At 45.7% G+C, this 22,549-nt stretch overlaps 8 protein-coding genes and 1 long non-coding RNA gene across 15 annotated transcripts in view; 7 read left to right on the plus strand and 2 right to left on the minus strand.

Moving 5' to 3' along the window:
• LOC119130302 (H-2 class I histocompatibility antigen, alpha chain-like) overlaps window positions 1-22,549 on the plus strand; it is a 346,995-nt gene that overhangs the window by 60,019 nt on the left and 264,427 nt on the right. The window lies entirely within an intron of this gene.
• Window positions 1-22,549, minus strand: part of LOC119130478 — a 340,541-nt gene that overhangs the window by 56,328 nt on the left and 261,664 nt on the right. The gene's annotated exons all lie outside the window — the stretch shown is intronic.
• Window positions 82-3,000, plus strand: LOC119130363 (serine/arginine-rich splicing factor 10-like). 2 transcript variants are annotated; one of them, XM_037264198.1, is made up of 6 exons: window positions 82-235; window positions 1,127-1,231; window positions 1,920-2,023; window positions 2,096-2,267; window positions 2,338-2,391; window positions 2,453-3,000. In XM_037264198.1, the coding sequence occupies exons 1-6, from the start codon at window positions 171-173 to the stop codon at window positions 2,676-2,678; spliced, it is 726 nt and encodes a 241-aa protein (XP_037120093.1). In that variant the 5' UTR covers window positions 82-170; the 3' UTR covers window positions 2,679-3,000. The 2 variants fall into 2 exon arrangements, with proteins under 2 accessions (XP_037120093.1, XP_037120094.1); XM_037264199.1 differs by lacking the exon at window positions 1,127-1,231 and adding an exon at window positions 1,380-1,645 and having other exon boundaries at window positions 85-235; window positions 1,917-2,023.
• Window positions 3,894-5,493, plus strand: LOC119130246 (gap junction alpha-9 protein-like). The gene is made up of 2 exons (XM_037264015.1): window positions 3,894-4,155; window positions 4,232-5,493. The coding sequence occupies exons 1-2, from the start codon at window positions 3,913-3,915 to the stop codon at window positions 5,459-5,461; spliced, it is 1,473 nt and encodes a 490-aa protein (XP_037119910.1). The 5' UTR covers window positions 3,894-3,912; the 3' UTR covers window positions 5,462-5,493.
• Window positions 5,837-8,434, minus strand: LOC119130411 (c-Myc-binding protein-like). 2 transcript variants are annotated; one of them, XM_037264264.1, is made up of 5 exons: window positions 8,266-8,434; window positions 6,420-6,495; window positions 6,295-6,343; window positions 6,027-6,141; window positions 5,837-5,956 (listed from the first exon to the last, which is right to left on the minus strand). In XM_037264264.1, the coding sequence occupies exons 1-5, from the start codon at window positions 8,398-8,400 to the stop codon at window positions 5,918-5,920; spliced, it is 414 nt and encodes a 137-aa protein (XP_037120159.1). In that variant the 5' UTR covers window positions 8,401-8,434; the 3' UTR covers window positions 5,837-5,917. The 2 variants fall into 2 exon arrangements, with proteins under 2 accessions (XP_037120159.1, XP_037120160.1); XM_037264265.1 differs by lacking the exon at window positions 8,266-8,434 and adding an exon at window positions 6,678-6,800.
• si:ch1073-513e17.1 (sialin) lies at window positions 8,343-10,941 on the plus strand. Of its 3 annotated transcripts, XM_037264000.1 has the most exons (10): window positions 8,343-8,479; window positions 8,544-8,761; window positions 8,858-9,091; window positions 9,194-9,368; window positions 9,448-9,566; window positions 9,634-9,795; window positions 9,866-9,998; window positions 10,089-10,236; window positions 10,323-10,413; window positions 10,488-10,941. In XM_037264000.1, the coding sequence occupies exons 1-10, from the start codon at window positions 8,392-8,394 to the stop codon at window positions 10,656-10,658; spliced, it is 1,539 nt and encodes a 512-aa protein (XP_037119895.1). In that variant the 5' UTR covers window positions 8,343-8,391; the 3' UTR covers window positions 10,659-10,941. The 3 variants fall into 3 exon arrangements, with proteins under 3 accessions (XP_037119895.1, XP_037119896.1, XP_037119897.1); XM_037264001.1 differs by lacking the exon at window positions 8,858-9,091; XM_037264002.1 differs by lacking the exon at window positions 10,488-10,941 and having other exon boundaries at window positions 9,882-9,998.
• Window positions 11,450-22,462, plus strand: rpl11 (ribosomal protein L11). Of its 2 annotated transcripts, none has more exons than XM_037264241.1 (6): window positions 11,450-11,491; window positions 21,504-21,654; window positions 21,740-21,846; window positions 21,985-22,116; window positions 22,192-22,302; window positions 22,380-22,462. In XM_037264241.1, the coding sequence occupies exons 1-6, from the start codon at window positions 11,465-11,467 to the stop codon at window positions 22,407-22,409; spliced, it is 558 nt and encodes a 185-aa protein (XP_037120136.1). In that variant the 5' UTR covers window positions 11,450-11,464; the 3' UTR covers window positions 22,410-22,462. The 2 variants fall into 2 exon arrangements, with proteins under 2 accessions (XP_037120136.1, XP_037120137.1); XM_037264242.1 differs by lacking the exon at window positions 11,450-11,491 and adding an exon at window positions 20,805-20,862.
• On the plus strand, window positions 13,810-16,925 carry LOC119130257 (elongation factor 1-alpha). Its single transcript, XM_037264034.1, has 8 exons — window positions 13,810-13,960; window positions 14,562-14,716; window positions 14,980-15,159; window positions 15,235-15,531; window positions 15,610-15,760; window positions 15,832-16,088; window positions 16,163-16,397; window positions 16,488-16,925. The coding sequence occupies exons 2-8, from the start codon at window positions 14,573-14,575 to the stop codon at window positions 16,607-16,609; spliced, it is 1,386 nt and encodes a 461-aa protein (XP_037119929.1). The 5' UTR covers window positions 13,810-13,960; window positions 14,562-14,572; the 3' UTR covers window positions 16,610-16,925.
• Window positions 17,020-20,177, plus strand: LOC119130259 (elongation factor 1-alpha-like). Of its 2 annotated transcripts, XM_037264035.1 has the most exons (8): window positions 17,020-17,131; window positions 17,523-17,675; window positions 17,948-18,127; window positions 18,195-18,491; window positions 18,972-19,122; window positions 19,192-19,448; window positions 19,522-19,756; window positions 19,854-20,177. In XM_037264035.1, the coding sequence occupies exons 2-8, from the start codon at window positions 17,532-17,534 to the stop codon at window positions 19,973-19,975; spliced, it is 1,386 nt and encodes a 461-aa protein (XP_037119930.1). In that variant the 5' UTR covers window positions 17,020-17,131; window positions 17,523-17,531; the 3' UTR covers window positions 19,976-20,177. The 2 variants fall into 2 exon arrangements, with proteins under 2 accessions (XP_037119930.1, XP_037119931.1); XM_037264036.1 differs by lacking the exon at window positions 17,020-17,131 and having other exon boundaries at window positions 17,500-17,675.

Consider the following 22,549-nt stretch of genomic DNA (forward strand, 5'->3'; position numbering starts at 1 on the left):
TTTTATATACTTGTAGATACCGGTTACGCTTTACAGGTGGCGCTATAATACACCTCAAACTAAAAGCAGCGGCGAAGAAGAAGTGGGGTCCATTTTTGTTTTGGCTCCACATTGACCAAACAAGGCACATTTCTTGTTTCCGTTTTGCTAATCTTAGTCTCTTGAAAACAATGGCTCGCTATATGCGCCCACCTAACTCGTCCTTATTCGTTAGAAACATCTCCGATGAGTCCAGGTGAGTTTGAAATCCGGCGTGTTACTCGCAAATTGGGACTACATGAGGAAAAGAATTACGGTTGGAAGTAGCCTAGCAGCGAGCTAACACAGGGCCGCGTTCTGCAACGAAGCCTCACTTTTGCCAGTACTTTGATCCTAAATCAAATTAATACTCTGTCATTTAGTTTAGTATTTTAGGTGTGTTGGACCATTATTAAATTGAGCGCATGCAAACAAGCGTCCACGTTATATTTGCAGACGTGGAAATGTTAAGTTGTGTTGCGTTTCGCAGATTCGTCACAAAATGTTCTGCAACGCTTTGCCGCCTGTTTGAAAAATTATCTAGAATAATTAAAATCATTATCCAGTTTAAAATGCTTTATCATTTTTCTTTAGATGAATATGCATGGAAAGATGTGCAGTAAGCGTGTCCACAATCTGTTTTACAATTTACTTCCTACTTCAGCGTTTGTGCCATTTAGAGGCATGAAACAGGTCTACCTGTATTCATTTTGTTATAGTTGCCACAGATTCGTCCCTTTACTTAGATTTTTAATAAATCTAACTGTGCACACCCTATCAATTGCACGGCTGATGTTTTACACTGGTTACTGAATTTAAAAAAAGGGCCAGTTCACCCAGAATCAACAGAATAATGCATCCTAACTGGATCCAGGCTGATGCTATCTCCTTTAAAAAAAAAAAAGTACAAATAAAATCTCTGCCTCGAAACTAAAGTGATTTTTCACAAGGCTAACAATTACCCAATAAACTGCTAATTGGATCTTGCCGAGTCCAACAGGTAAGTTGATTAACCCGATTGTTTCAGGTGAACCGGCCCTTTTAAGCTCACTCACCCATCGCACATGCTGCCAAGTTGAGTTACACTATGTATATCTACGGTGTTCAGGCCTGAGGATTTGCGGCGTGAGTTTGGCCGCTATGGGCCAATAGTAGATGTCTACATCCCACTTGACTTCTATACGCGTCAACCAAGAGGATTTGCATACATTCAATATCCTTTCCCAAAGAATGTTGCTGTGGCCATGACTAACAAACATTATTTCCTTTAGCAGCTGAGCAGATTTGTGGTTTGTGATGTTTTTTTTCCCTTGCATCCATTGACCTATCTAACAGTGATTATTTTTCTGTTATCGCTTCAGAAAATGTAAAAGCATCCCCTTGTGGAAGCGGCCACACAAAGAGTAACAAAGACCGGGTGTAGCGTAGCTGTAAAGACAAGGCACAGACCAAAGGGAGGGAAAATGTTGGGAGGAAGTAAAGCACGAAGAGGAAAAAGGTGTCGGAGGCAAAGCTCGGCAGTGGCCCAGAGCGGGCTAAAGAAAAGAGTCGTAAAGAGTCAAGCGGGAGACCCGACGCAAGTCGAATCGATTAAAGAGTGTAAAGATCAAGACAAAGTCAAGCACAGGTAACGAGTGGCAATAATTTTGTATCCTCTCAAGACACAGTTCCAACAAATCAGCTTTGAAAGCAATTTAATTTCAACTCTCTTAATCAGCTATTTGTCTTTTGTGTTTTGAGAATCGCCTATTGTGTGTCATGTGTGCTCCATGTGTCAGACCACATCGATCAATTCAACCTCACAAGCTCAAGCATGACTAAACGGAGGCCAATATCTCCACAAAATCTGTCAATTTGTAGCCTCTCTGCAAAAAAAAAAAAAAGCCTTAACCGCTCAGCATGTTTGAGGACGTGCGTGATGCTGAGGACGCTCTCCATAGCCTGGACAGGAAATGGGTATGCGGCCGCCAGATCGAGATCCAGTTTGCGCAGGGTGACCGAAAGAGTGAGTGACCAAATGCGGCATATAACGTCCAGTCAATTAGAATCTTGGTTCATTAAGCGTTTGTCTTTTCAGCACCCAATCAGATGAAGACCAAGGAGCGGCACTCCCCGTCTCGCTCGTCCCGCTACGACGACTACGACCGCGACGGCCGGCGCAGACGCTCACGCAGCCGCAGCTACGACCGGCGCCGCTCGCGCAGCCCTTCCTACGAGCGCCGACGTAGGCGCTCGGAGAGCCCCCGAGAGTAAGTCGCGTCCTTTTCTCATCTTGCGCAAAGTTCTGAGACGTCTGACGGGACATTTTGGGTTGTGTAGATCTCGCGGGCGCCAGCACGGACGAGGAGGTAGCCGAGGTCGTGAAGAGGACAGGTATGTTCTTGGTGTTCTCTTTATTTTTATTTCATTAAAAAATAACAACTTCTGCTTTCAGGCACCGCCAGAAGCCCCGAAAAGAGTCGAGAGGACGGTCTCCTTCCAGATCAGCATCGCCGACCGAGCCCGCCGCCAAACCGGCGGCCGCCTCCCACTACGCCGAGGAAGACGCGCGGCAGGAACGCTCCCCGTCGCGTTCGCCATCCCGCTCGCAGTCCCGTTCGGTGTCCAGGTCTCGTTCACGCTCGCGTTCCTGGACGGGCCGCAAGTCAGGAGGACGCTAAGGAAAGGCCCGGAGACGCTTTGGTTTGGACTTGAATGTGATGGACGCGTTTGGGGAACATTTTGCCGGTTGGTCCTTGAGTCTTGCGTTTTCCTCCACCTGGGAGATGATTTTGTGGCCAACGATGTTTTTTTACAGACTCGCTTTTCCTTCCTAAGTCCTACGCTTCCGTTTGATTTTTTTTCAAAAGAGCGTCCAGTATTTTTCAAATCCACTCCACCCTGTCAACTGTTTTAAAAAAGCAGCAAGTTTGTTGAATGTTTTTTTTTTTTTTCCTGCTGAGTTTCTTTTCAGAAATAAACGGTCACTTCAAGGAAACAACACGTGGGCTCAGAGTGAAATATTTCCTATCCCTTAATGTCACGCCAAGCTAAACATAAAACTTAATTGAACCAATTACTCGTTTATTTAAAACAGCCACATAATTTTGCCTCAAAAACCACTAGCTTAATGCTAACACACTATGGCAAATGTCATAGACGAGCTAACAAATAGCATCGATGTGACAGGGTTCCTAATGCTTTACTTTGCATGATATTATTGATTTGTTTTTTTATAAACGGGGAGGGCTGCAACGTGGTGGCGGGCCGGGGCGTAGCTTGATCCACATTCCCAGCGCATGGGCGGCCATGCGTGAAATGGGACGCGCTCCATTGAGTGAAAAGACTCATTGATCCCGCTTTGGGATGTTTGACTTTAGTAAAGTTCATTTTCACTGCTTCCTGCAGAAATTTGTGTATTTCAGTTTACATTGCAGCAGAAAGTCTTGAGTGAAGCGATGGAGGTACCTTGAGGAAAATTTCAGAAGATCCCATCAGGTGGATATTTTATGACCCCTGCCCAAGATTTAAAATAAAATCTGAGTCCCTCAATGGAGGCCACTCAAGAGAACCTAGCGTACATGTGCCGCATGTGTTTGGGGTGTGACAGCCCTGCGAGGGAAATGGCACCAGAGCTTGGCCGCCATCGATCTGCTCTCCAGCTTTGGACGAAGGGTCGCAGAGGCCGACGGGGATCATTAGTTGCTTTGTTTTCCGCTTTGCGGTAGCAGTGTGGCCGGGACATGGCTTAGTTTTTGTAGCTCTTGAACTTGGAGGGACGACAAAGCAGACCACGTTTCATATCCAGGATGAAAGGTAAGGTTCTTAAGATTTGGAGTTGCCTGAAAAAATTGAGGAAACCATTATTGTTCTCCTTCCTTGTAGATCTGGTGTAGTTTCACAAAAAAAATTAAAATGGGTGACTGGAATTTCCTGGGCGGCATCTTGGAGGAGGTGCACATCCACTCCACCATGGTGGGCAAGATCTGGCTGACCATCTTGTTCATCTTCCGCATGCTGGTGCTGGGCGTTGCCGCCGAAGACGTGTGGAACGACGAGCAGTCCGACTTCATCTGCAACACGGAGCAGCCGGGCTGCCGCAACGTTTGCTACGACCAGGCCTTTCCCATCTCGCTCATCCGCTACTGGGTCCTTCAGGTGATGCATCTTCTGAATTTGATGAAATGTCTTCCACGATGGAGAAGTCCAGACCTTGGTGTCTTCCATTTCACAGGTGATCTTCGTTTCTTCACCCTCACTGGTCTACATGGGCCACGCCATCTATCGGCTGCGCGCCCTGGAGAAGGAGCGCCACTGCAAGAAGGTAGCGCTGCGGCGCGAGCTGGAGTCGGTGGACGCCGAGTTGGCGGACGCCCGCCGCCGGATCGAGAAGGAGATGCGGGGGCTGGAGCAGGGCAAACTGAACAAGGCCCCGCTCAGGGGCTCGCTCCTATGCACCTACGTGGCGCACATCGTCACCCGCGCCGTGGTGGAGGTCAGTTTCATGACAGGCCAGTTGCTCCTCTACGGTCATCGCCTAAGCCCGCTCTACAAGTGCGAGCGCCAGCCCTGCCCCAACATGGTGGACTGCTTCGTGTCGAGGCCCACCGAGAAAACCGTCTTCATGGTGTTCATGCAGGTGATCGCCTGCATTTCCTTGTTCCTCAGCCTCCTGGAGATTATGCACTTGGGCTACAAGAAGATCAAAAAGGGCATTTTGGGTTATTACCCGCATATCAAGGAGGATCTGGACGACTACTACGTCAACAAATCCAAGAAGAACTCCATGGTGCAGCAAGTGTGCGTGGGCGCCTCCACGGGGGGCCGCAAGGCCACCATCCCCACGGCGCCCACTAGCTACACTTTGCTGCTGGAGAAGCAAGGTAACGGGCCCAACTACCCGCTGCTCGACGCCGCCTCTGCCTTCGTGCCCGTCCGGGAGGACCCGGCAGTCAAGCTAGTTGGCTTCAAGGAGCCCAAGGAGGCCATCCCCAGCCCCAACGATCAGAACAGCAACAACACGAGCAGCGGAACACGCTCGCCGCCCGCTGACAAGGACGGCGAGGAACCGGACTGCGCCGAGTACCCCGCTTCTTCCGACCCGGCCCCCTCTGCCGCTCTTCCGGCCGTGGCCCGGAAGTCCCGCAAACCAAATCCACAGTGGAACTGCTCCACGGTTGTCGAGGGCAACAGCTCGGACAGCGGCGACTCCTACCGGGGTGGCTCCATGAAGCTCCGCGGAGGAAGCGGAAGCGCGGGCCCCCGGGCCCGGAACCCGTCTTCCAACAGCCTGAGGAGGCCCGGCAGGCCTCGGAGCCCGGACTCGGGCGGAGACGCCAGCTCGGCGTCCCGAGGGAGCCATGATAGCCCCAGCCCCGCCGCTTCCTCCCCGAACCGCCGAGTGTCAGCCACCAGCAGCGGCGGCAGCAGCAGCAGGCGAGCACCCACCGATCTGCAGATCTGATGCGCCGTTGTCTGGCGGACATTTTGTGACAGCCACTCGTGGGAAGTCATGAACTAGAAATACTTCATTGCAGTACTCAAGTACAGGTATGTGGTGCTTTTGCCACTTCTGGGGGCAGGTGATAATCGCCCACCCACAATGCATCGCTCTCGGGCCCTGAGGGACTTTGAAGAGAGGGGCCGGGAAAGTCCGAAACCAATCTATAATCTTTGAAGCAGACATTACATAAGCAGCGGCGATGAAGCCAAACAGAGGACATGAATGCAAAAATGACTTCCTTTTTTTTTTTTTTTCTGTTGCTAGGAAGTTGCTGTTAAGATTCATGATGAGTACTTCTGAAACGAATTATTAGTAAAAAAAAAAAAAAAATAGAAGTGAAATTGAAAAGAACTGAAACAGTCAAACAGAACAGTGCCAACCTTTATTGATTGTTACATTCCAAAAATAGCATCCCTTCTAGTCTGCCGTTTCAGATGATGGCTCATACTGCATCAGCTGCAAAATAAACAATACGGCAAGGAAAAATAAAGAAAAATTATATCATAAAAAAAAAATAAAGGCTTACCTTGCTCCTCAGCATCTGATTCTCCACCGTGAGAACCTGACACTTTTGCTCCAGCTCTGCTTTTTGAGAGGCAAGAGCCTCAGCCTCCAGTGCGATGATGTGACGCTTCAAAAAACGAGACAAGGTTCAGGATAAAAAGTTATTTATTATTTGACTTGCCACCTTATAACTTTTGTAAAGATAGATATTGTATATACTGTTTTTTTCAGTGTACTTTTTTTCTGTTTAAGTTACACTTGGAAGATAATGCAGTGGAAATAAAGGATACTCCATGGCATGGTCGGGTTTTTCAACCTCGTTGTAAAGTGCTGTCATGGCTGTAAAATGTGATGCAAAGTGAATTATTTTCACATTTTAACAGGATTTTGAAATGACATTGACGCCCATACCTACCGTTTGTCAAGGCGTCAAGCACCCCATTTTGTTCAAGATACCTTCTAAATTCCACTCTCTCCGACATTATTGAGCCCTAAAACACAAGAAGAAAAATGTTTGAATAAATATTCGTTGGACATTTTTGCAAGAAAAGTGTTTTGTTTTACTTTTGCAGTTGCTATGGACCAAGTTTGTTGTTGCCTGCCTTTTTTATTTATTTTTATTTTATTTTTTTTTAGAATACATTAGCAACAAACTATTTGACCTTGAACTCACCTTTTTGTACGCCATGAAGAAAGACTAATTTAACTGAGCAAAAATGTGACGAGTAGGTGATTTGCTTCAGGTTGCGATGCACGCGTCGCTATAGCAACTCGTACCGGCTACGTACTTAAATAAAATAATGAAATAAAATAATAAACATCTTGTGTCTGTTTTACAACTAGGTGATTGAATTTTTAAAACCCTGTAAATATTTTTTTTTTGAGAACACTAATATATCACAGTTAACTTATAAAGCAACTGGATCTTCGGCGGCCATTTTAACAATCCTGACATTTTGTAGATCTACACTTCCGTAAAGCGTTGTTGATCCCATGATTTCAAGTGTGCAGAAGACCTTAAATAACACCGCAGTCAAAATGTTTTCACAGAGCGATCAGGAGAAGCGAGCCATCTACATGTTTATTTTCCACCTGTAAAGTTACAACTAACACCAAGGTAGGTGTTGGTATTCCCCCCCCCATATCTTCGTTCTGAGTAATGTACTAGCGATGGCATGGCTGGGTTAATATAAAAAAAAAAAAAAACCTCGTCGCATATTTACGTACATTTCCGGCAAAATGAACTCTAGCATAAATTGAATGTGCAGTTCTAAATTAATCATATTCAAAAGGCAGTGTCATAGTATGATGGCGAGTTTATTAGATCGTTACAAAACAGCATAAAAAATACTTATAATTATTGTCAATTTTTTTTACTTTTTAAAAATGCTTTATTTAAAACATATAACAATGAACAAATATGGCAATTAACAGTTTACATACATTTAACAGTGTAAAGAGATTTCCAAGAAAGCATCATTATTGTCAAATGTTTAAAAACGACCCCAGGTTCGTGGTTTGGGCTGGGCTGCCACATTGCCTGAGTAAAATTCATTGACTTTCAAGCAGGCACAAAATAATAGTTAAGTAACATATTGTTTTAAATGTATCTCGAATCCCCTTTTCTCTTTAAAATTACTGGCAATACTGTACAATCATGTTTCCGCTCAACTTGGGTGATTTAAAAAATAAAAAAAAATAAAATAAAAAAAAGGTCGTGTTGGTCAATAATGTATCATTGGACAAGTCAAAAGTCAAAACAGGAACCAGTGGCGGTGAAACCAGCGGGGCGCGGGGCTCATTACTTTTTGGTGTCTGCCTTTGCACCTGCTTTTCTTTATTTTTCCCTCAAGGGAACTGTCACGCTTGTAGGAAATTCACGTGCCTGTTGTGAAACCACACTATCTAATCTGCTTCGATCCACGAGGGAACGCAAATTGGAGTTATCTCACTTTTTACACAAAAGGAAATGACAATTTGCAGCTTATCTTAACAGGATCTTTGTCAGATGTGGTTGAAGCAGGTTCTGACATGCTGGGACACTATTTCAAAACTATTCACATCCTCGAAGCTACGTAAAAGATGTGCCGTTGGCATTTTTGTCTTCAAATGAAACCTGATCTGACAGAAGGCGTTGAACAACAACGTCTACCGGTTTGTTTCTTAATTTCCATTTAGCCAAACAAAGATAAAATCCGAAACATAGTTGCTGCAGTTTTGAATTCTAATTCGTTCGCATGCTTTCTCGGTCATGTGTTCACCTCGCATTCTTTTGCTGACGCTTCAAATGTGTTGTCTGTTTTTCCCCTCCTTGTTTCAGCGCACACAGGCCGATCATGGCTCAATGATTCCATTCTTCTTCGTGCCTTCGTGCTCAGCGGGCCTCGATGGCGCATACAAACGGCAGCTACTCCATCAACGCCGCGCCGTCAGACCAGAGCGAAGACGATGAGCCGCTCCTCCGCGAAGTTACAAGTGGGTTTTTTTATTTTTATTTTTCATGGGATGAGAACACGCCCTAAATGTGCTCCTCTCGCAGCTCCCCCGCTATGCTGCTCGGCCCGCTTGAACCTGGCCGTCCTGATGTTCCTGGGCATCGCCGTGGTCTACGGCCTGCGTGTCAACCTCAGCGTGGCCATGGTTGCCATGGTGAACACCAGCCAGCCGGTCCCGGGGCTCAACGGCTCCACGGTCCACACGTGTCCGCTCCCCAGCGGCTGGGACAACACCAGTCAGACCTTTGAGCAGCCTGAAGGGGTACGACCGAAAACCATGATTGTAGATTTTTGGGATCCAGTCGCCAAAGTGTAAAGCGCTACTTTCCAATCGATCCTCTCTGACGTGTGCATTCAGACGCCGCAGTACCCGTGGGACACGGAGACTCAGGGCTGGCTGCTAGGGGCCTTCTTCTTCGGCTACCTGTGCACGCAAATCCTGGGGGGCTACCTGTCGGGGCGCTACGGCGGGAGGATCTTCCTTGGTTTGGGGGTGCTAGGCACGGCAGCACTCACGCTCCTCACGCCTCTGGCCGCCAAATGGGGACCCTACTGGCTCTTTGCCCTGCGAGCGCTCGAGGGAGTGGGCGAGGTCAGTTTGGTTTGACGTAAAAGTGGCATGCTAAAAAGGGGGAAAAAAAGGCAATTTCGCCCAGACTTGACTTTATTTGTTCCGCGTTGTGTGTGGTCACAGGGCGTGACGTTCCCGGCCATGATGGCCATGTGGGCCCACTGGGCGCCACCCCTGGAGCGCTCTCGCCTGTTGTCGATTTCGGGGAACGGCGCCAACTTTGGCGCCTTTTTGGCTATGCCGCTCACCGGGTACATCTGCCAAGCACTGGGCTGGCCCGCCGTCTTCTACATCTGTGGTGAAGTACACGCACACACATAGGAGCGGTGGTCCTGCAAGTCAGCGATCATCACTTAAATCTTTTTTTTGTCCCTCAGGGGGCGCCGGTTGCCTCTGGGCTGTCCTTTGGTTCCTCCTCGCGTCGGACGACCCCAGCACCCATCGGCGAATTAGCAAAGAGGAGCGAGATTACATCATCAGCTCCATCAGACATCAGGTAAATGTCAGATGGCAGGGAAGGGGTATTTTTGGGAAAGAGTCAACCGGCACATGTGCACGTTCAGGGTAGCAGTCACGGCTGGTCCGTGCCCGTGCTGAGCATGCTGACATCGGTGCCGCTGTGGGCCATCATCATCACACAGATGTGCTACAACTGGTCCTTCTACACGCAGTTCACCTCCCTGCCCACCTACTTGAGCAACATCCTGCACTTTGACCTCAAGTCGGTGGGTGGGTTGTTAATTACCTGGTTGATGGCCAATGATTTAACTGCAATTATTCTGCTCACGTCGACAGAACGGCTTTGTTTCAGCTCTGCCCTACCTGGCGGCGTGGCTGTGCGCCACATTGTCAGGCTTCTTGGCCGACAGCCTCATCGAGAGGAAAGTCTTTAGCGTCACTACCGTACGCAAACTCTTCACGCTCACAGGCAAGCCCCTCGACGTGGCGCCAGCGACCGAAAGGGGGCCCTGCAAAAACACAAGAGCATCTATTATTTGAATGCCTTCCTACTCTGCAGGCATGCTGTTTCCTGCCGGCTTCCTCCTCGCAGTGGCCTACTCGGGCTGCAGCCACGCGCTCACCATCGTCTTCTTCACGCTCACGTCGGCCACCGGCGGCACCAGCGGGGCTGGGGTCTACATGAACCAGATCGACATCGCCCCGAGGTGACGACGCAATCTGAGTCATTTTATTAAGTGTTTATAATACGATAAGTACAGCATTTCTTTAAAAATGCATTCCTCCACGGCAGGTATGCTGGCTTTCTCCTGGGAATCACCAACACGTTCGGGACCATCCCCGGAGTCATTGCCCCCATCGCGACAGGATACTTTACTCATGATGTAAGGTGAACCTCTCTGCTCCCTTGCTGGTTGCACGATCATGGTGACATAATTCTGACATTTTCATCGCTCAGCACACCCTTGAAGGCTGGAGGAAAGTCTTCTGGGTTTGCGCCGGCGTCAATGTGTGCGCCGCTGTCTTCTACACGCTGTTGGGAAGCGGCGAGGTCCAACCGTGGGCCATCCCGGAGGAGGAAAGTGACGTGGACGAGGGGAAGGGGACCACCAGGTCCGTGTCTACTTAATTGGAGGAAATTCCGCACTTAAATAGCAGCGGTTCCATTTCGGATCACACTTAAAGGTAATTCTTTCGAGGACCAGTTTTGAAATGGTTTTGACCAAATTAAGCACGTTTTACATACCAAAAAAAACCACCACAAGCCTTATTTTTTTTAAACATATGGTTTTATGGCAATGTTTTTTATGAAATTATTATAAAATGTATGTACTGTACTGTATTTGTACAATGTTATTACAAAAAGGTCTTTAATGGCGATAATTTATTTTACGATAAACACTTGGACTCTCTGTATTTGTAGCATGTTGCACAAAAAGGTCTTAAATGGAAAGAATTTTAAAATGAAGATAAACAACTGGAATCTCTGAATACTTGTATTATGTATTTATGGCCAGCAAGTGGCGCCAGAAAAGCCGAACCCATTAGTGACGACTGCTTTTAGATTGAACTTAATAGCTAAACTACAAACACTAAATTACATGTATAATTTTTACATGTGTTTTAAGGCCTCAAGTATTTTAATCTTGATGTAATTCATAGAATAAGTTATGGCAACAGAAGTACAGTAAACAAAAAAAAATAGTGTTCGCACCTCTTACTGGTGATCACAAATACACCAGTAATGTGTTCGGTGTTCACTAACAGAAATGAATTAATGAAATTTAATTTAGATGTTAAATTTATTCATTGATGTGAAAGTTTCGTGTGAGTTTTTGTGCGTTGATAATTTAGGGAAATGTTGCCTCACAGTTGCCGTTGTTTGCATCAGCCGGTGGCTGACCCCCAACCCGGAAGTACTTCCACGTCACAGTGATGTCACGCACCAAATCTTCCGATTCTGTTCACGTACGTGGTGTCACTCACCAAATCTTCCGATTCTGTTCACGTACAAGTTTTTTCTTTCCGATTCAACCTTTTTATTCAAACAAACAACTTAAGTTTAACACCATCAACTACAAGCCGACAAAAATAAAACAAGACATCCCCCAAAAAAGACACAAAACAAACAAACCAAAGCACACACACAAAAAATGAAAAAAAATAAAATAATAACGCATTACAGGACAACTCCATCTTATATACAAAGAATATACAGCCAGAGCAAACATCACACAAAAATAATGCTTAATAGCATTTGTTCTACTTTAAGTACTTACTTTACTTACTTTAAGTTTTTTTTAAATTGACAAATCATCCAACTTGATTTTTACTTTAAACAATAGTTGAAAGTTCCAATTTAATGACTATAAACTCACAATTGGCTTTATTTCAGTTTTATTAGATTAAGTCATGTTTTATGTCATTCAATCATTTAGTTAGTCCCACAATGTAAAAAGATTATAAGAAGGGATATTGTTATTGCATTTCTGAACAGGGTACAGAGAGAATTTATAAAAAAAAAAAAAGTTGCGTATGATATGACTATGTTGTTAACTCAGTATAAAAAAGGAACTTATTATCAATCAGATATAAAAACGTATTATGTTTCTTTATGTTACTTTTTATTAATACATGTTATCGATTATTGAAGATCGAATTCAACGGATGTAAAAAAAATTTGGATGATGCGTTTTAATTACTCATGCATCCTCCACTGATTAATTTAGCTCTTATTAAGTAGGTGTGCTTTCAATTAAGATTTGAACTTTACATGTGGAGTTGTTCCACAAGTCAGTTGAGTGACATGCATATTTCTGCCCATAAAAAAAAAAAACAGGCCTCAAGGGGTGAGGTTAGTCACACCTATAAAAAGACATCGACACGCCTCTGAAATTGTTTTCCGCTTGTTGTTAGCTCTCTCACACCTGAATGTATGCACGCGGGGGAATGAGTGGCTAATTTCTGCGAGCGTTGCGAAATGTTGCAAATACATGCTTGGGATGGCTTCCATGTGTAAGCATCACACAGAAACTAGTCTTGAAATCCAAGTTTTGGATGCAATCTCTTGTTATTGCATGAGAAATTGTGTCAAAAGTACATCACACTGGCTTCTCAGGAAAAAAAAAAACATGCTTCATAAAATATGAGATGGGGAAAATAATAGAATTTCAGGTGGTATGTAGACTTTTTGGATGATGGAAGAAATTCCAGCCGCTCTCTCTTAGTTAGTAGCTGCTACTCATGTCTGTTGCTGTGACATTAAGACAGTTGACTCATCTGGGCGTGTTGACTCTCATTTATACCTTGCGCCACGTTCCGCCTCAGGGTATGCGATGACCATGACGAACCTGGATTTCCATCACGCCTCAAATGTTTGCTCCACACTGTTTAAAACCAACAAATTATCATTGCTGTTTTTCTCTATTACATCCCGTAATTCTTATGCCTCTGTATTTTGCAAACCAGATAACTGTAGCAACTTGTTGACCACACCGAAGTGCCATTTGCAGCATAATCACAGCAAAATACCAAATAACAAAACAAGCCAAACCGGTTTTTGTCCCTCACTTTCCCAAAAAGCCCTGAGGTCAAATACCACACAATACTGCCACGTCCCAAAATCCTAGCGGGACATTTGAAAGACAAGGAGCCACTCATCCAAACATTGTACCAACGCCTCTAATGCAATCAACACATCCGTAAGTAAGTCAACGACTGCAAAATGAGCTGTCTTGAAAGCAGCTTGAAATCCCTTCTGATGCAAATCATCACAATTAGGTCATCACTTTAAAATACAAAATGCTAGGGGCCACCCTCAATCTTGATGAGTACATGGGAGAATATTTAGGATGTGGTAGACTTTGTGCAAAATTGTGAAAGAGAGTATGAATGGTTGTTGGGCACTATGATTGGCCTGCGACCAGTCCAGGGTTACTCCCTAATTGAGGAGAAATGCTCCAGACAAACAAATGCATGGTTGAAAATAAATATTTGATTTCTTTTATCCTGCGTATTATCTTTGAAGGTTTGTACAGACTCTCACCAGTCATTTGGGGCATTATGGTGTGATTTTACCATTAAGTCCTCCTTATGGCGAAATATACTATTCAAACCAGTGTTCATTGATGGAACCACGTCATAGAATACAGATTTATTTCCATTATAACGAGCGTTTGCAGTACCACATCATACCAATGTTTCTACCCGACTAATACTAAGTGGTCGACGATACGGGTAGTCACGTCTAGTAACGTGGTGACGTCACATGAGCACGGAGCAATTTGATTTGCTTGCCCCGGGCGAAACGGTAGGGGTTGACCGGAAATCAAGCACCTCGGTCGTATAAAAGCTGACGTCGAAGTCTTTCCGCTCTCTTTCTGTTACCTGGCGAGGGGCAGCAGCTTTGGCCGCGACAACCCAGAAACACCGGTAAGAGGCGCTGATTTGTGCCCACGGGCGACATATTTGAAGCTGGCTTTATTAGCAGTCGCCAGACGAAACCGTTATCTCCGACATAACGGTTTTTTTGTTGCTTTAGCGGCGCGTTATGTAATAAAGCGGCCCGGCGGTGTTAAAACACCCCAGTTACAATAATTGTCTCCTATTAATTTTGTCATTACATTTTTGTCTACTTTGATTCTGGATGGGTGTACAATTAGTTCGCTCGGACTTTGATACTAAAAAGACAAAGGGAGTGCCCTAAAATGGCCGCGCTTTCCTAACGTGAAGCTTGTCGTGCTTTATAGACAGCGTCAGCTGCAGTTTTGGACCAGATGGCGTTTAGTATACGATTGATTTATTTCGAATGTCAGATTAATATGTGGTATGTGGAACACGTGTCGCGATCAGCCTGGGCCCAGGCGAGGCCTATTAGCATTGTGCTAATTACTAGCTAGCAGTCTGGCCTACAGTCTTGCGCGATTAAGAAGTTCTAGTTAAATGTGTTTTTAAATCAATCGGTTTATCTCTAAAGGCATTCAAAGTTTTATTAATCGCCACTCGTTTAATTGATTGACTTTTTATTCTTCAGAAACTAAAACAATGGGCAAGGAAAAAACGCACATTAACATCGTGGTCATTGGCCATGTCGACTCCGGCAAGTCCACCTCCACCGGCCACTTGATCTACAAGTGCGGTGGTATCGACAAGAGAACCATCGAGAAGTTCGAGAAAGAGGCCGCTGAGGTAAGGTTTTTTTTTTTTTTTTTAAATAACACTGCAGTTATGGCACTCTTTCAAAATGGCGGCGCAAGCGTGCTCTTGCTGAGCTGTCGGCAAAAGGGCGTGCCCGAGTCTGCGCATGCGCAGTAGTAGCTTAAATCATTGCGAATGACTGTGCAAAATGTCGTGCAGAAATTACGTTATGGCTAATTTTCTCAATGTGAAATGACTCATGACTATACTGCTTGTGTGTATATATTAAATAATTTCAAAATGTGAATTCCCAGATGGGCAAGGGCTCTTTCAAGTACGCCTGGGTGCTGGACAAGCTGAAGGCAGAGCGTGAGCGTGGTATTACCATTGACATTGCTCTGTGGAAGTTTGAGACCAGCAGGTACTACGTGACCATCATTGATGCCCCTGGACACAGGGACTTCATCAAGAACATGATCACTGGCACATCTCAGGTAATTTAAATTACAAGAAAAGTCAGCTTGAGGCATTTGTTTATATTAGTCCAGTAATTGAGCTGAAATTTCCAGGCTGATTGCGCCGTGCTGATCGTTGCTGCTGGCGTGGGTGAGTTTGAGGCTGGTATCTCTAAGAACGGCCAGACCCGTGAGCACGCCCTGCTGGCCTTCACCCTGGGTGTGAAGCAGCTCATCGTTGGAGTCAACAAGATGGACTCCACCGAGCCCCCTTACAGCCAGAAGCGTTTTGAGGAAATCTCGAAGGAAGTCAGCACCTATATCAAGAAGATCGGATACAACCCCCTCACCGTCCCCTTCGTCCCCATCTCTGGATGGCACGGAGACAACATGTTGGAGACCAGCGAGAAGGTGGGTGAATCAACTTATGTTTAAATTTTGGGGGGGGAAATGAGAATGTGGGAGTTCAACACTGGCTTCTTTCTGTAGATGAGCTGGTTCAAGGGCTGGAAGGTTGAGCGCAAGGAGGGGAATGCCAATGGCACCACCCTGCTGGAGGCTCTGGATGCCATCCTCCCCCCATCACGCCCCACCGACAAGGCCCTCCGTCTGCCCCTGCAGGATGTCTACAAAATTGGAGGTAAGGAACATGATTTTGAATTTTTATAGCTTTTGCCACTCTTGATAGTGGCTAATTTGATGGCTTCTCAGGTATCGGAACAGTGCCCGTGGGCCGTGTGGAGACTGGTATTCTGAAGCCCGGCATGGTCGTCACCTTTGCTCCCACCAACCTGACAACTGAGGTCAAATCTGTGGAGATGCACCACGAGTCTCTGCCCGAGGCTGTCCCTGGCGACAACGTCGGCTTCAACGTCAAGAACGTGTCTGTCAAGGAGATCCGTCGTGGTTTCGTTGCCGGAGACAGCAAGAACGACCCACCCAAGGGTGCTGATAACTTCAATGCTCAGGTGTGCATCTCCTAGCTGGGATTTGACTCGGTGATGACTAGTTGACACGTTCTAACTTTGTTCCTTCCCCCAAGGTCATCATCCTGAACCACCCTGGCCAGATCAGTGAGGGCTATGCCCCCGTGCTGGACTGCCACACAGCTCACATTGCCTGCAAGTTCAAGGAGCTCATCGAGAAGATCGACAGGCGTTCCGGAAAGAAGCTTGAGGACAACCCCAAGTTTGTCAAGTCTGGAGATGCTGCTATTGTCAAGATGATCCCCCAGAAGCCCATGGTGGTGGAGCCCTTCTCTTCTTACCCTCCCCTTGGTAAGAGCTCTTAAACAAACCCGCACCGCAGCATGGAGACACCTTGTGGCACGTGACTTTTCTAACACTCTTCCCCTGCCCTTCTCCCAGGTCGCTTTGCCGTGCGTGACATGAGGCAGACGGTGGCCGTCGGTGTCATCAAGGCCGTGGAGACCAAGGAAGTGAGTGGAAAGACAACCAAGGCCGCAGAGAAGGCCCAGAAGAAGAAATGAATGGTCGTGCAGAACATCCAGCAGGGGGGCGTTTGCCGGCAGCAGCGGGCCTCCCCGCTCTCTTCACCCCACCCCGGATCATCTCTGAGGCACAGCTCTCTGCTCAAGGACTGGCTTATGCTGATTAAAACTCATCGCAAAAGTTTTCGCAGGAAAAAAAGGAACTTTGCGGCTTTGTTGGTCACCCGAATCACATGAAGGTGCCTCTTTAAGTTCAAGTTTTGAAAAGGTTTAGACATTGGATGTTCAAATGCCACCAATTGATTGGAAACTAAAGCTGCTGGTAACTAATAAAATGTCTTTGAAAAAATGGAAACAGCCTTTCAACTTGTTTTTCTGCTCTGGCACTTTGCTGTGTGAAGTCTCTTTCAGGTATGTATGTCGGTCTGGCCAGTATTCAAATGACAGGTAAGAAGAGACGCTCCGCCCTCTTCACAGGTTCTGTATAAAAGCTTTAGGCATTTCCGGGCTCAGTCTTTTCACCATTTCCACCGTTGGTGTACTTGCTGTTGCTGATCCCAGGTTGGTAAGATTATTTACAGAAAATGGCTGAATTGTTCCCCTAGGTAATTCTAGTGAGAGTTAACAAGCTTTTGAGAATGTTAAGTATTATAACTTGCCCCTAAGGAGTCAGTAAAATGTTTAAATTAAATGCTAGATTGACTTACAATTTCGACTTTTTAAGTCAAACTAGTCACACTTGTCGAAAAAATATTGTTATCAAATCGACATGCGCGCCGCCGTCGTGCACCCGCAGTAACATGGCTGCGGTGGCGTAACATGGAGGCCGACCACGTGATAGGCAAAAGTGTGGCACAAACTGGAAAAACGACTGAAATGACAATGAAAAAGTCATTGGTTGAACTGGCTTTATTTTAAAATGTGTAAGGTCGAATTAATCTTTCTTTGCTAGTCGCTCAAAATGGCCAAGGAGAAAATCCACATCAACATCGTGGTCATCGGCCACGTCGATTCCGGCAAGTCCACCACCACCGGACACTTGATCTACAAATGCGGCGGCATTGACAAACGAGCTATCGAAAAGTTCGAGAAGGAGGCTGCTGAGGTAGGTTGGCTTGGTGCTGCTTCTCTTTCTGGGCTTTTACTGCCACCTAGTGTTGTAAATCACACCTTACATTAGGGTTTTGAGTCAATGGTGGCAAGCCATTGCATGAATGTTAAGCAGAACTGGGTAGCATTTCACTTTATCAACTCATCACAAAATTAGTTTTTCAAGAATTTACCTTGATTGCACAGGTTAGAAAGTTGAAATGATTTATGTGAAAGGTGTCATTAAAGTTCCAATATGCCCCCCCCCCCCCCCCCCCCCCCCCACAGATGGGCAAGGGCTCCTTCAAGTACGCCTGGGTGCTGGACAAGCTGAAAGCAGAGCGTGAGCGTGGTATTACCATTGACATCGCTCTGTGGAAGTTTGAGACCACCAAGTACTACGTGACCATCATTGATGCCCCTGGACATAGGGACTTCATCAAGAACATGATCACTGGCACGTCTCAGGTAATTTAAATATAAGTCAGTTTGAGGCATTTGTTTATTAGTCCAGTAATTGAGCTGAAATTTCCAGGCTGATTGCGCCGTGCTGATCGTCGCTGCTGGCGTGGGTGAGTTTGAGGCTGGTATCTCTAAGAACGGCCAGACCCGCGAACACGCCTTGCTGGCCTACACCCTCGGCGTGCAGCAGCTCATCGTTGGAGTCAACAAAATGGACTCCACCGCGCCCCCTTACTCCGAGCAACGCTACTTTGAAATCACGAAGGAAGTCAGCGGCTACATCAAGAAGATTGGATACAATCCCAAAGCCGTCTGCTTCGTCCCCATCTCCGGATGGCACGGAGACAACATGCTGGAACCCAGTGACAATGTGAGTATTGGCCCAACCCGTAATTAACCTTTTCTGGGTTGCTGCGCAAGTTTGCAAAGAGAATTAGAAGAAAGAATTATGGGATTTGATTCGATCTATACAAAAATATTTTAGAAACATGTCACTCAACAATGTATTTTTTTTATAGAACGTACAGTGATCAATTTGAACCTAAAGATTTGCACAATACATTTATTTGTTTTAATTAAATGCAAACTGGGGTCGGCAGCTTCTGCACTGCACACTTTGGCCACAAGAAGGCAGTATAATACACACAGTTTAGAGACGTTACTTATCAGGGAGCTGCTGGAATTATAGTCGTTTGTGTTAATTATTCTTTTTTTTAACAGAGGTTTACTTGATTCTTAAAATTATATTAACAAAACGGTCGCTTTTAGACTAGAATCTAGGGGAAAAAAAGAGATATTTCAAAATTTCTGCGGTTGTCGATGTGGGTTTGACAGTTGTTTGTCTCCGTAGATGAAGTGGTTCAAGGGCTGGTCGATTGAGCGCAAGGAGGGCAATGCCAGTGGTAAGACCTTGTTCGAGGCTCTGGATGCCATCCTCCCCCCGAAACGACCCACCGACAAGGCCCTCCGTCTCCCCCTGCAGGATGTCTACAAAATTGGAGGTAAGGAACATGTTGATTTTTTGATAGCTTTTGACACTCTTTATAGCAGCTAATTTAATGGCTTCTCAGGTATCGGAACAGTGCCAGTGGGCCGTGTGGAGACTGGTATTCTGAAGCCCGGCATGATCGTCACCTTTTCTCCTGTCAACCTGACCACCGAGGTCAAGTCTGTGGAGATGCACCATGAGTCTCTGCCCGAGGCCTTGCCCGGTGACAATGTGGGTTTCAACATCAAGAACGTGTCTGTCAAGGATGTGCGCCGTGGCTTTGTTGTGGGTGACAGCAAGAGCGACCCACCCAAGGGTGCCGCGTCATTCAAATCTCAGGTGAGTCTTGTGTAATAATTTGATGAATACCGCATCCATCGTAAGCTCATTTGAACTATTTTCCCCGCGCCAGGTCATCATCCTGAACCACCCTGGCCAGATCAGTCAAGGCTACTCCCCCGTGCTGGACTGCCACACGGCTCACATCGCCTGCAGGTTTAGCGAGCTGCTTGAGAAGATCGACCGTCGTTCCGGCAAGGTGCTTGAAGAAAACCCCAAGTTTGTTAAGTCTGGAGACGCCGCCATTGTCAAGTTGGTACCCTCCAAACCCATGACGGTGGAGGCCTTCTCTGAGTACCCACCGCTTGGTGAGCGAAACCCGCTTGAAAACATTCAAACCTTTTTATTATTTTTTTTTTTGTCTCAGCTAAAAATATCCCAACAACACATATCTTGTCGTTGTAGGCCGTTTTGCCGTGCGGGACATGAGACAGACTGTGGCTGTCGGCGTCATCAAGGAGGTGGAGAAGGACCAAAACGCCGCCGGGAAGGTCACCAAGTCCGCACAGAAGGCACAGAAGAAATGAACCGCCATGTCGGTTGCGCAACACAAAGTCGCCAATGTCTCCTCCGCTCGGCCATTTTCTCCCCTCATCAGTTTGCTCCTTAAGGACTGGTTTCTGCTTGTTAAAACTCACTGGAAAAGGATCCGTAGGAAAGGAGTACATGCCTTCCTTTTTGCAATAAATGCATTAAAGTTAGGGAAATAAACATCTGATGTACAACCAACTTGCTCTTCTTTGTCTCTTCTAATCTAAGGGAACATGAACTGGATTGTCATTTTCTGTCCATTAACTAGTGAATGAATGCATCTCATTTCCATACTACTACTTGCTTGGATCTCCCCAAAGCAAACATTAAGTAACAAACACTCAGATTTTAATGAGTTAAGAAGCATTCTTGATTCCTTTGAAAGATGCTTAACCAGTCTGATGTATTAAGCTTTTATGACAATATTTATCATGAATATAGAATATTGAGTGCGCATAAACTCAACCCAAAAACAAAGAAAGGCAAATATTTGGTGCATTGTGCTCGTCTGGTTCTGTACTACTGTAGAGACGTCCTTCAGCAAATACCTAGAGCCTATAATACAATTGGCATCTTTATATAATAATCACAAACTCAAAATGTTCCGTTTGAAACTAGATATGCAATACCATTAATTCCCATTATTCATTTGAGAATCCCCAAAAAATACTTATACAAGCAAGAATGAAATAATTGTTTTATCTATAAAATAGTATGAGTAAACTGTTTTTGTTTTTATTAGTTCCCAAACGGATTTAAGTATTCTAAGCGGAACGTGCGTCTCATTTCACCACCTATTGTCGGACTGTCTTCCGCGTTGCACACGCCTATAAATAATCTTAATCGGAAATGACGTGTTCTCTTCTAGCGATCCAACATGGCGGTGAGTGGAACATCAATGCTTACGAATTCGCCGCTACGAAGACGCCGTCGAAATCCGCATCCATCGGAGCTCCTGACGCACATAAACTGCCGTTTCGTCCACGGATAAATAGACACACAAATTTCCAGAATATCTCAAGTCAAATTGCGCCGATTGTTATGATTGGTCGCCCGGAAATATAGAAGCCGGAAAATAAAGCTTTAACGTCGTTAGTCGTAAACAACAACTTTACGTTTGTTCGGCGATTCTTAGCAGCGGTTCGTTGAGTTAGTTTATCTTAAATGTGACATTAAGACGTCATTTTATTTTAGCTTATTGCATGCTAGTGCTATATGGTGAAGCCACCAGCGGGGATATGCACGGGCATGTTCTTCAATGGTACAGACACATGCTTCACTATTAGAGAAAACACACGACTCTTCAATTTGAAAGAAAAAAAAAAAAAAAGTGAATATTTGGAATTATTGATCCCAATTTACACTTGATGCTAAATATTGACTGTCATCACAGCTATTTTGCTGCCTGTTTAATTTTGTGGAAGAGCATTTATTCTTCTGTCTGTCACTTTACGTAGCTGTCATAGTGGATGACATCATTTGGGAATGTCTTGTTGCTGAAATTCATCCACTCTCGTTTAACAGGAACAGAGTGAGAAGAAGGAGAACCCCATGAAGGAGCTGCGTATCCGCAAGCTCTGCCTGAATATCTGCGTCGGCGAGAGCGGTGACAGATTGACCCGAGCCGCCAAAGTGCTCGAGCAGCTTACGGGACAGACGCCTGTCTTTTCTAAGGGTGAGTGGTCCAGCTGGAATGCAAAACGGGGAAAAGATGGTGGCACCTGGGGTGTTGACTATTGTCTTTTGCTTGTCGGTTGCAGCTCGTTACACCGTGAGATCGTTCGGCATCCGCAGAAACGAGAAGATTGCCGTCCACTGCACAGTCCGCGGCGCCAAAGCCGAGGAGATCCTGGAGAAAGGACTTAGGGTGTGTTGGTGTGCCTGAAATTGCATTTGATGGTCTGATCTATCAAATCGGAATTTCGATTGAGCAGACTTTAATCAAACCATTTAAAAAAAATTAAAATGATACTAATGTAACGATTAATTTATGTAATTGTTGCAGGTGCGCGAGTACGAGCTGAGAAAGAACAACTTCTCCGATACCGGAAATTTTGGCTTTGGCATTCAGGAGCACATCGACCTGGGCATCAAGTACGACCCCAGCATCGGCATCTACGGACTTGACTTCTACGTGGTACGTGGCCCGGGACGCGCGCTCGTCTTTTTAAGCTCCGGTTGAATACATTTTTGTGACACGTGTGGCGTTCAGGTTCTGGGCCGACCCGGCTTCAGCATCGCAGACAAGAAACGGAAACGCGGCCGCATCGGCTTCAAGCACCGCATCCGCAAAGAGGAGTCCATGCGCTGGTTTCAGCAGAAGGTAAGCACGGCGTGTGTTCGTACACGGCATCAAAATAACGTTTAATAACTCTGCCTCATTTTGTTTTCTCCTAACAGTACGATGGCGTCATCCTCCCCGGCAAGTAAAGGACCACCTTTGACATCTTTGTAAGAAAGTAATAAACGTGGAAAAGAATAGACTGCTCCTGTCCTTGTCGTAATTGGTATAGATTGTTTAGAATAGAAAATTTGTTGCGCCGCCTTTGGATAAGCTTCAATGTTATTGA

This window comes from Syngnathus acus, chromosome 11, assembly GCF_901709675.1.
Source record: "Syngnathus acus chromosome 11, fSynAcu1.2, whole genome shotgun sequence".
NCBI classification, from domain to species: Eukaryota; Metazoa; Chordata; class Actinopteri; order Syngnathiformes; family Syngnathidae; genus Syngnathus; species Syngnathus acus.

Bases quoted from the DNA above. Each gene is read 5' to 3' on its own strand.
- LOC119130246 (XM_037264015.1), top strand. From the start codon at position 3,913: ATGGGTGACTGGAATTTCCTGGGCGGCATCTTGGAGGAGGTGCACATC. The intron at 4,156-4,231 runs GTGATGCATCTT...TCCATTTCACAG, and splicing joins TCCGCTACTGGGTCCTTCAG to GTGATCTTCGTTTCTTCACC.
- LOC119130259 (XM_037264035.1), top strand. From the start codon at position 17,532: ATGGCCAAGGAGAAAATCCACATCAACATCGTGGTCATCGGCCACGTC. The intron at 17,676-17,947 runs GTAGGTTGGCTT...CCCCCCCCACAG, and splicing joins TCGAGAAGGAGGCTGCTGAG to ATGGGCAAGGGCTCCTTCAA. The intron at 19,123-19,191 runs GTAAGGAACATG...ATGGCTTCTCAG, and splicing joins GGATGTCTACAAAATTGGAG to GTATCGGAACAGTGCCAGTG.
- rpl11 (XM_037264241.1), top strand. From the start codon at position 11,465: ATGTCACGCACCAAATCTTCCGATTCT. The intron at 11,492-21,503 runs GTTCACGTACGT...CTCGTTTAACAG, and splicing joins GCACCAAATCTTCCGATTCT to GAACAGAGTGAGAAGAAGGA. The intron at 21,655-21,739 runs GTGAGTGGTCCA...TGTCGGTTGCAG, and splicing joins GACGCCTGTCTTTTCTAAGG to CTCGTTACACCGTGAGATCG.
- LOC119130257 (XM_037264034.1), top strand. From the start codon at position 14,573: ATGGGCAAGGAAAAAACGCACATTAACATCGTGGTCATTGGCCATGTC. The intron at 14,717-14,979 runs GTAAGGTTTTTT...GTGAATTCCCAG, and splicing joins TCGAGAAAGAGGCCGCTGAG to ATGGGCAAGGGCTCTTTCAA. The intron at 15,160-15,234 runs GTAATTTAAATT...TGAAATTTCCAG, and splicing joins TGATCACTGGCACATCTCAG to GCTGATTGCGCCGTGCTGAT.
- LOC119130411 (XM_037264264.1), bottom strand. From the start codon at position 8,400: ATGCGCCATCGAGGCCCGCTGAGCACGAAGGCACGAAGAAGAATGGAA. The intron at 6,496-8,265 runs GTGAACACATGA...CTTGTGTTTTAG, and splicing joins CGTCAGCAAAAGAATGCGAG to GGCTCAATAATGTCGGAGAG. The intron at 6,142-6,294 runs GTATCCTTTATT...AACCTTGTCTCG, and splicing joins AAACCCGACCATGCCATGGA to TTTTTTGAAGCGTCACATCA.
- si:ch1073-513e17.1 (XM_037264000.1), top strand. From the start codon at position 8,392: ATGGCGCATACAAACGGCAGCTACTCCATCAACGCCGCGCCGTCAGAC. The intron at 8,480-8,543 runs GTGGGTTTTTTT...CTCCTCTCGCAG, and splicing joins GCTCCTCCGCGAAGTTACAA to CTCCCCCGCTATGCTGCTCG. The intron at 9,796-9,865 runs GTGGGTGGGTTG...TCACGTCGACAG, and splicing joins TGCACTTTGACCTCAAGTCG to AACGGCTTTGTTTCAGCTCT.
- LOC119130363 (XM_037264198.1), top strand. From the start codon at position 171: ATGGCTCGCTATATGCGCCCACCTAACTCGTCCTTATTCGTTAGAAAC. The intron at 2,024-2,095 runs GTGAGTGACCAA...TTGTCTTTTCAG, and splicing joins TGCGCAGGGTGACCGAAAGA to CACCCAATCAGATGAAGACC. The intron at 2,268-2,337 runs GTAAGTCGCGTC...TGGGTTGTGTAG, and splicing joins CGCTCGGAGAGCCCCCGAGA to ATCTCGCGGGCGCCAGCACG.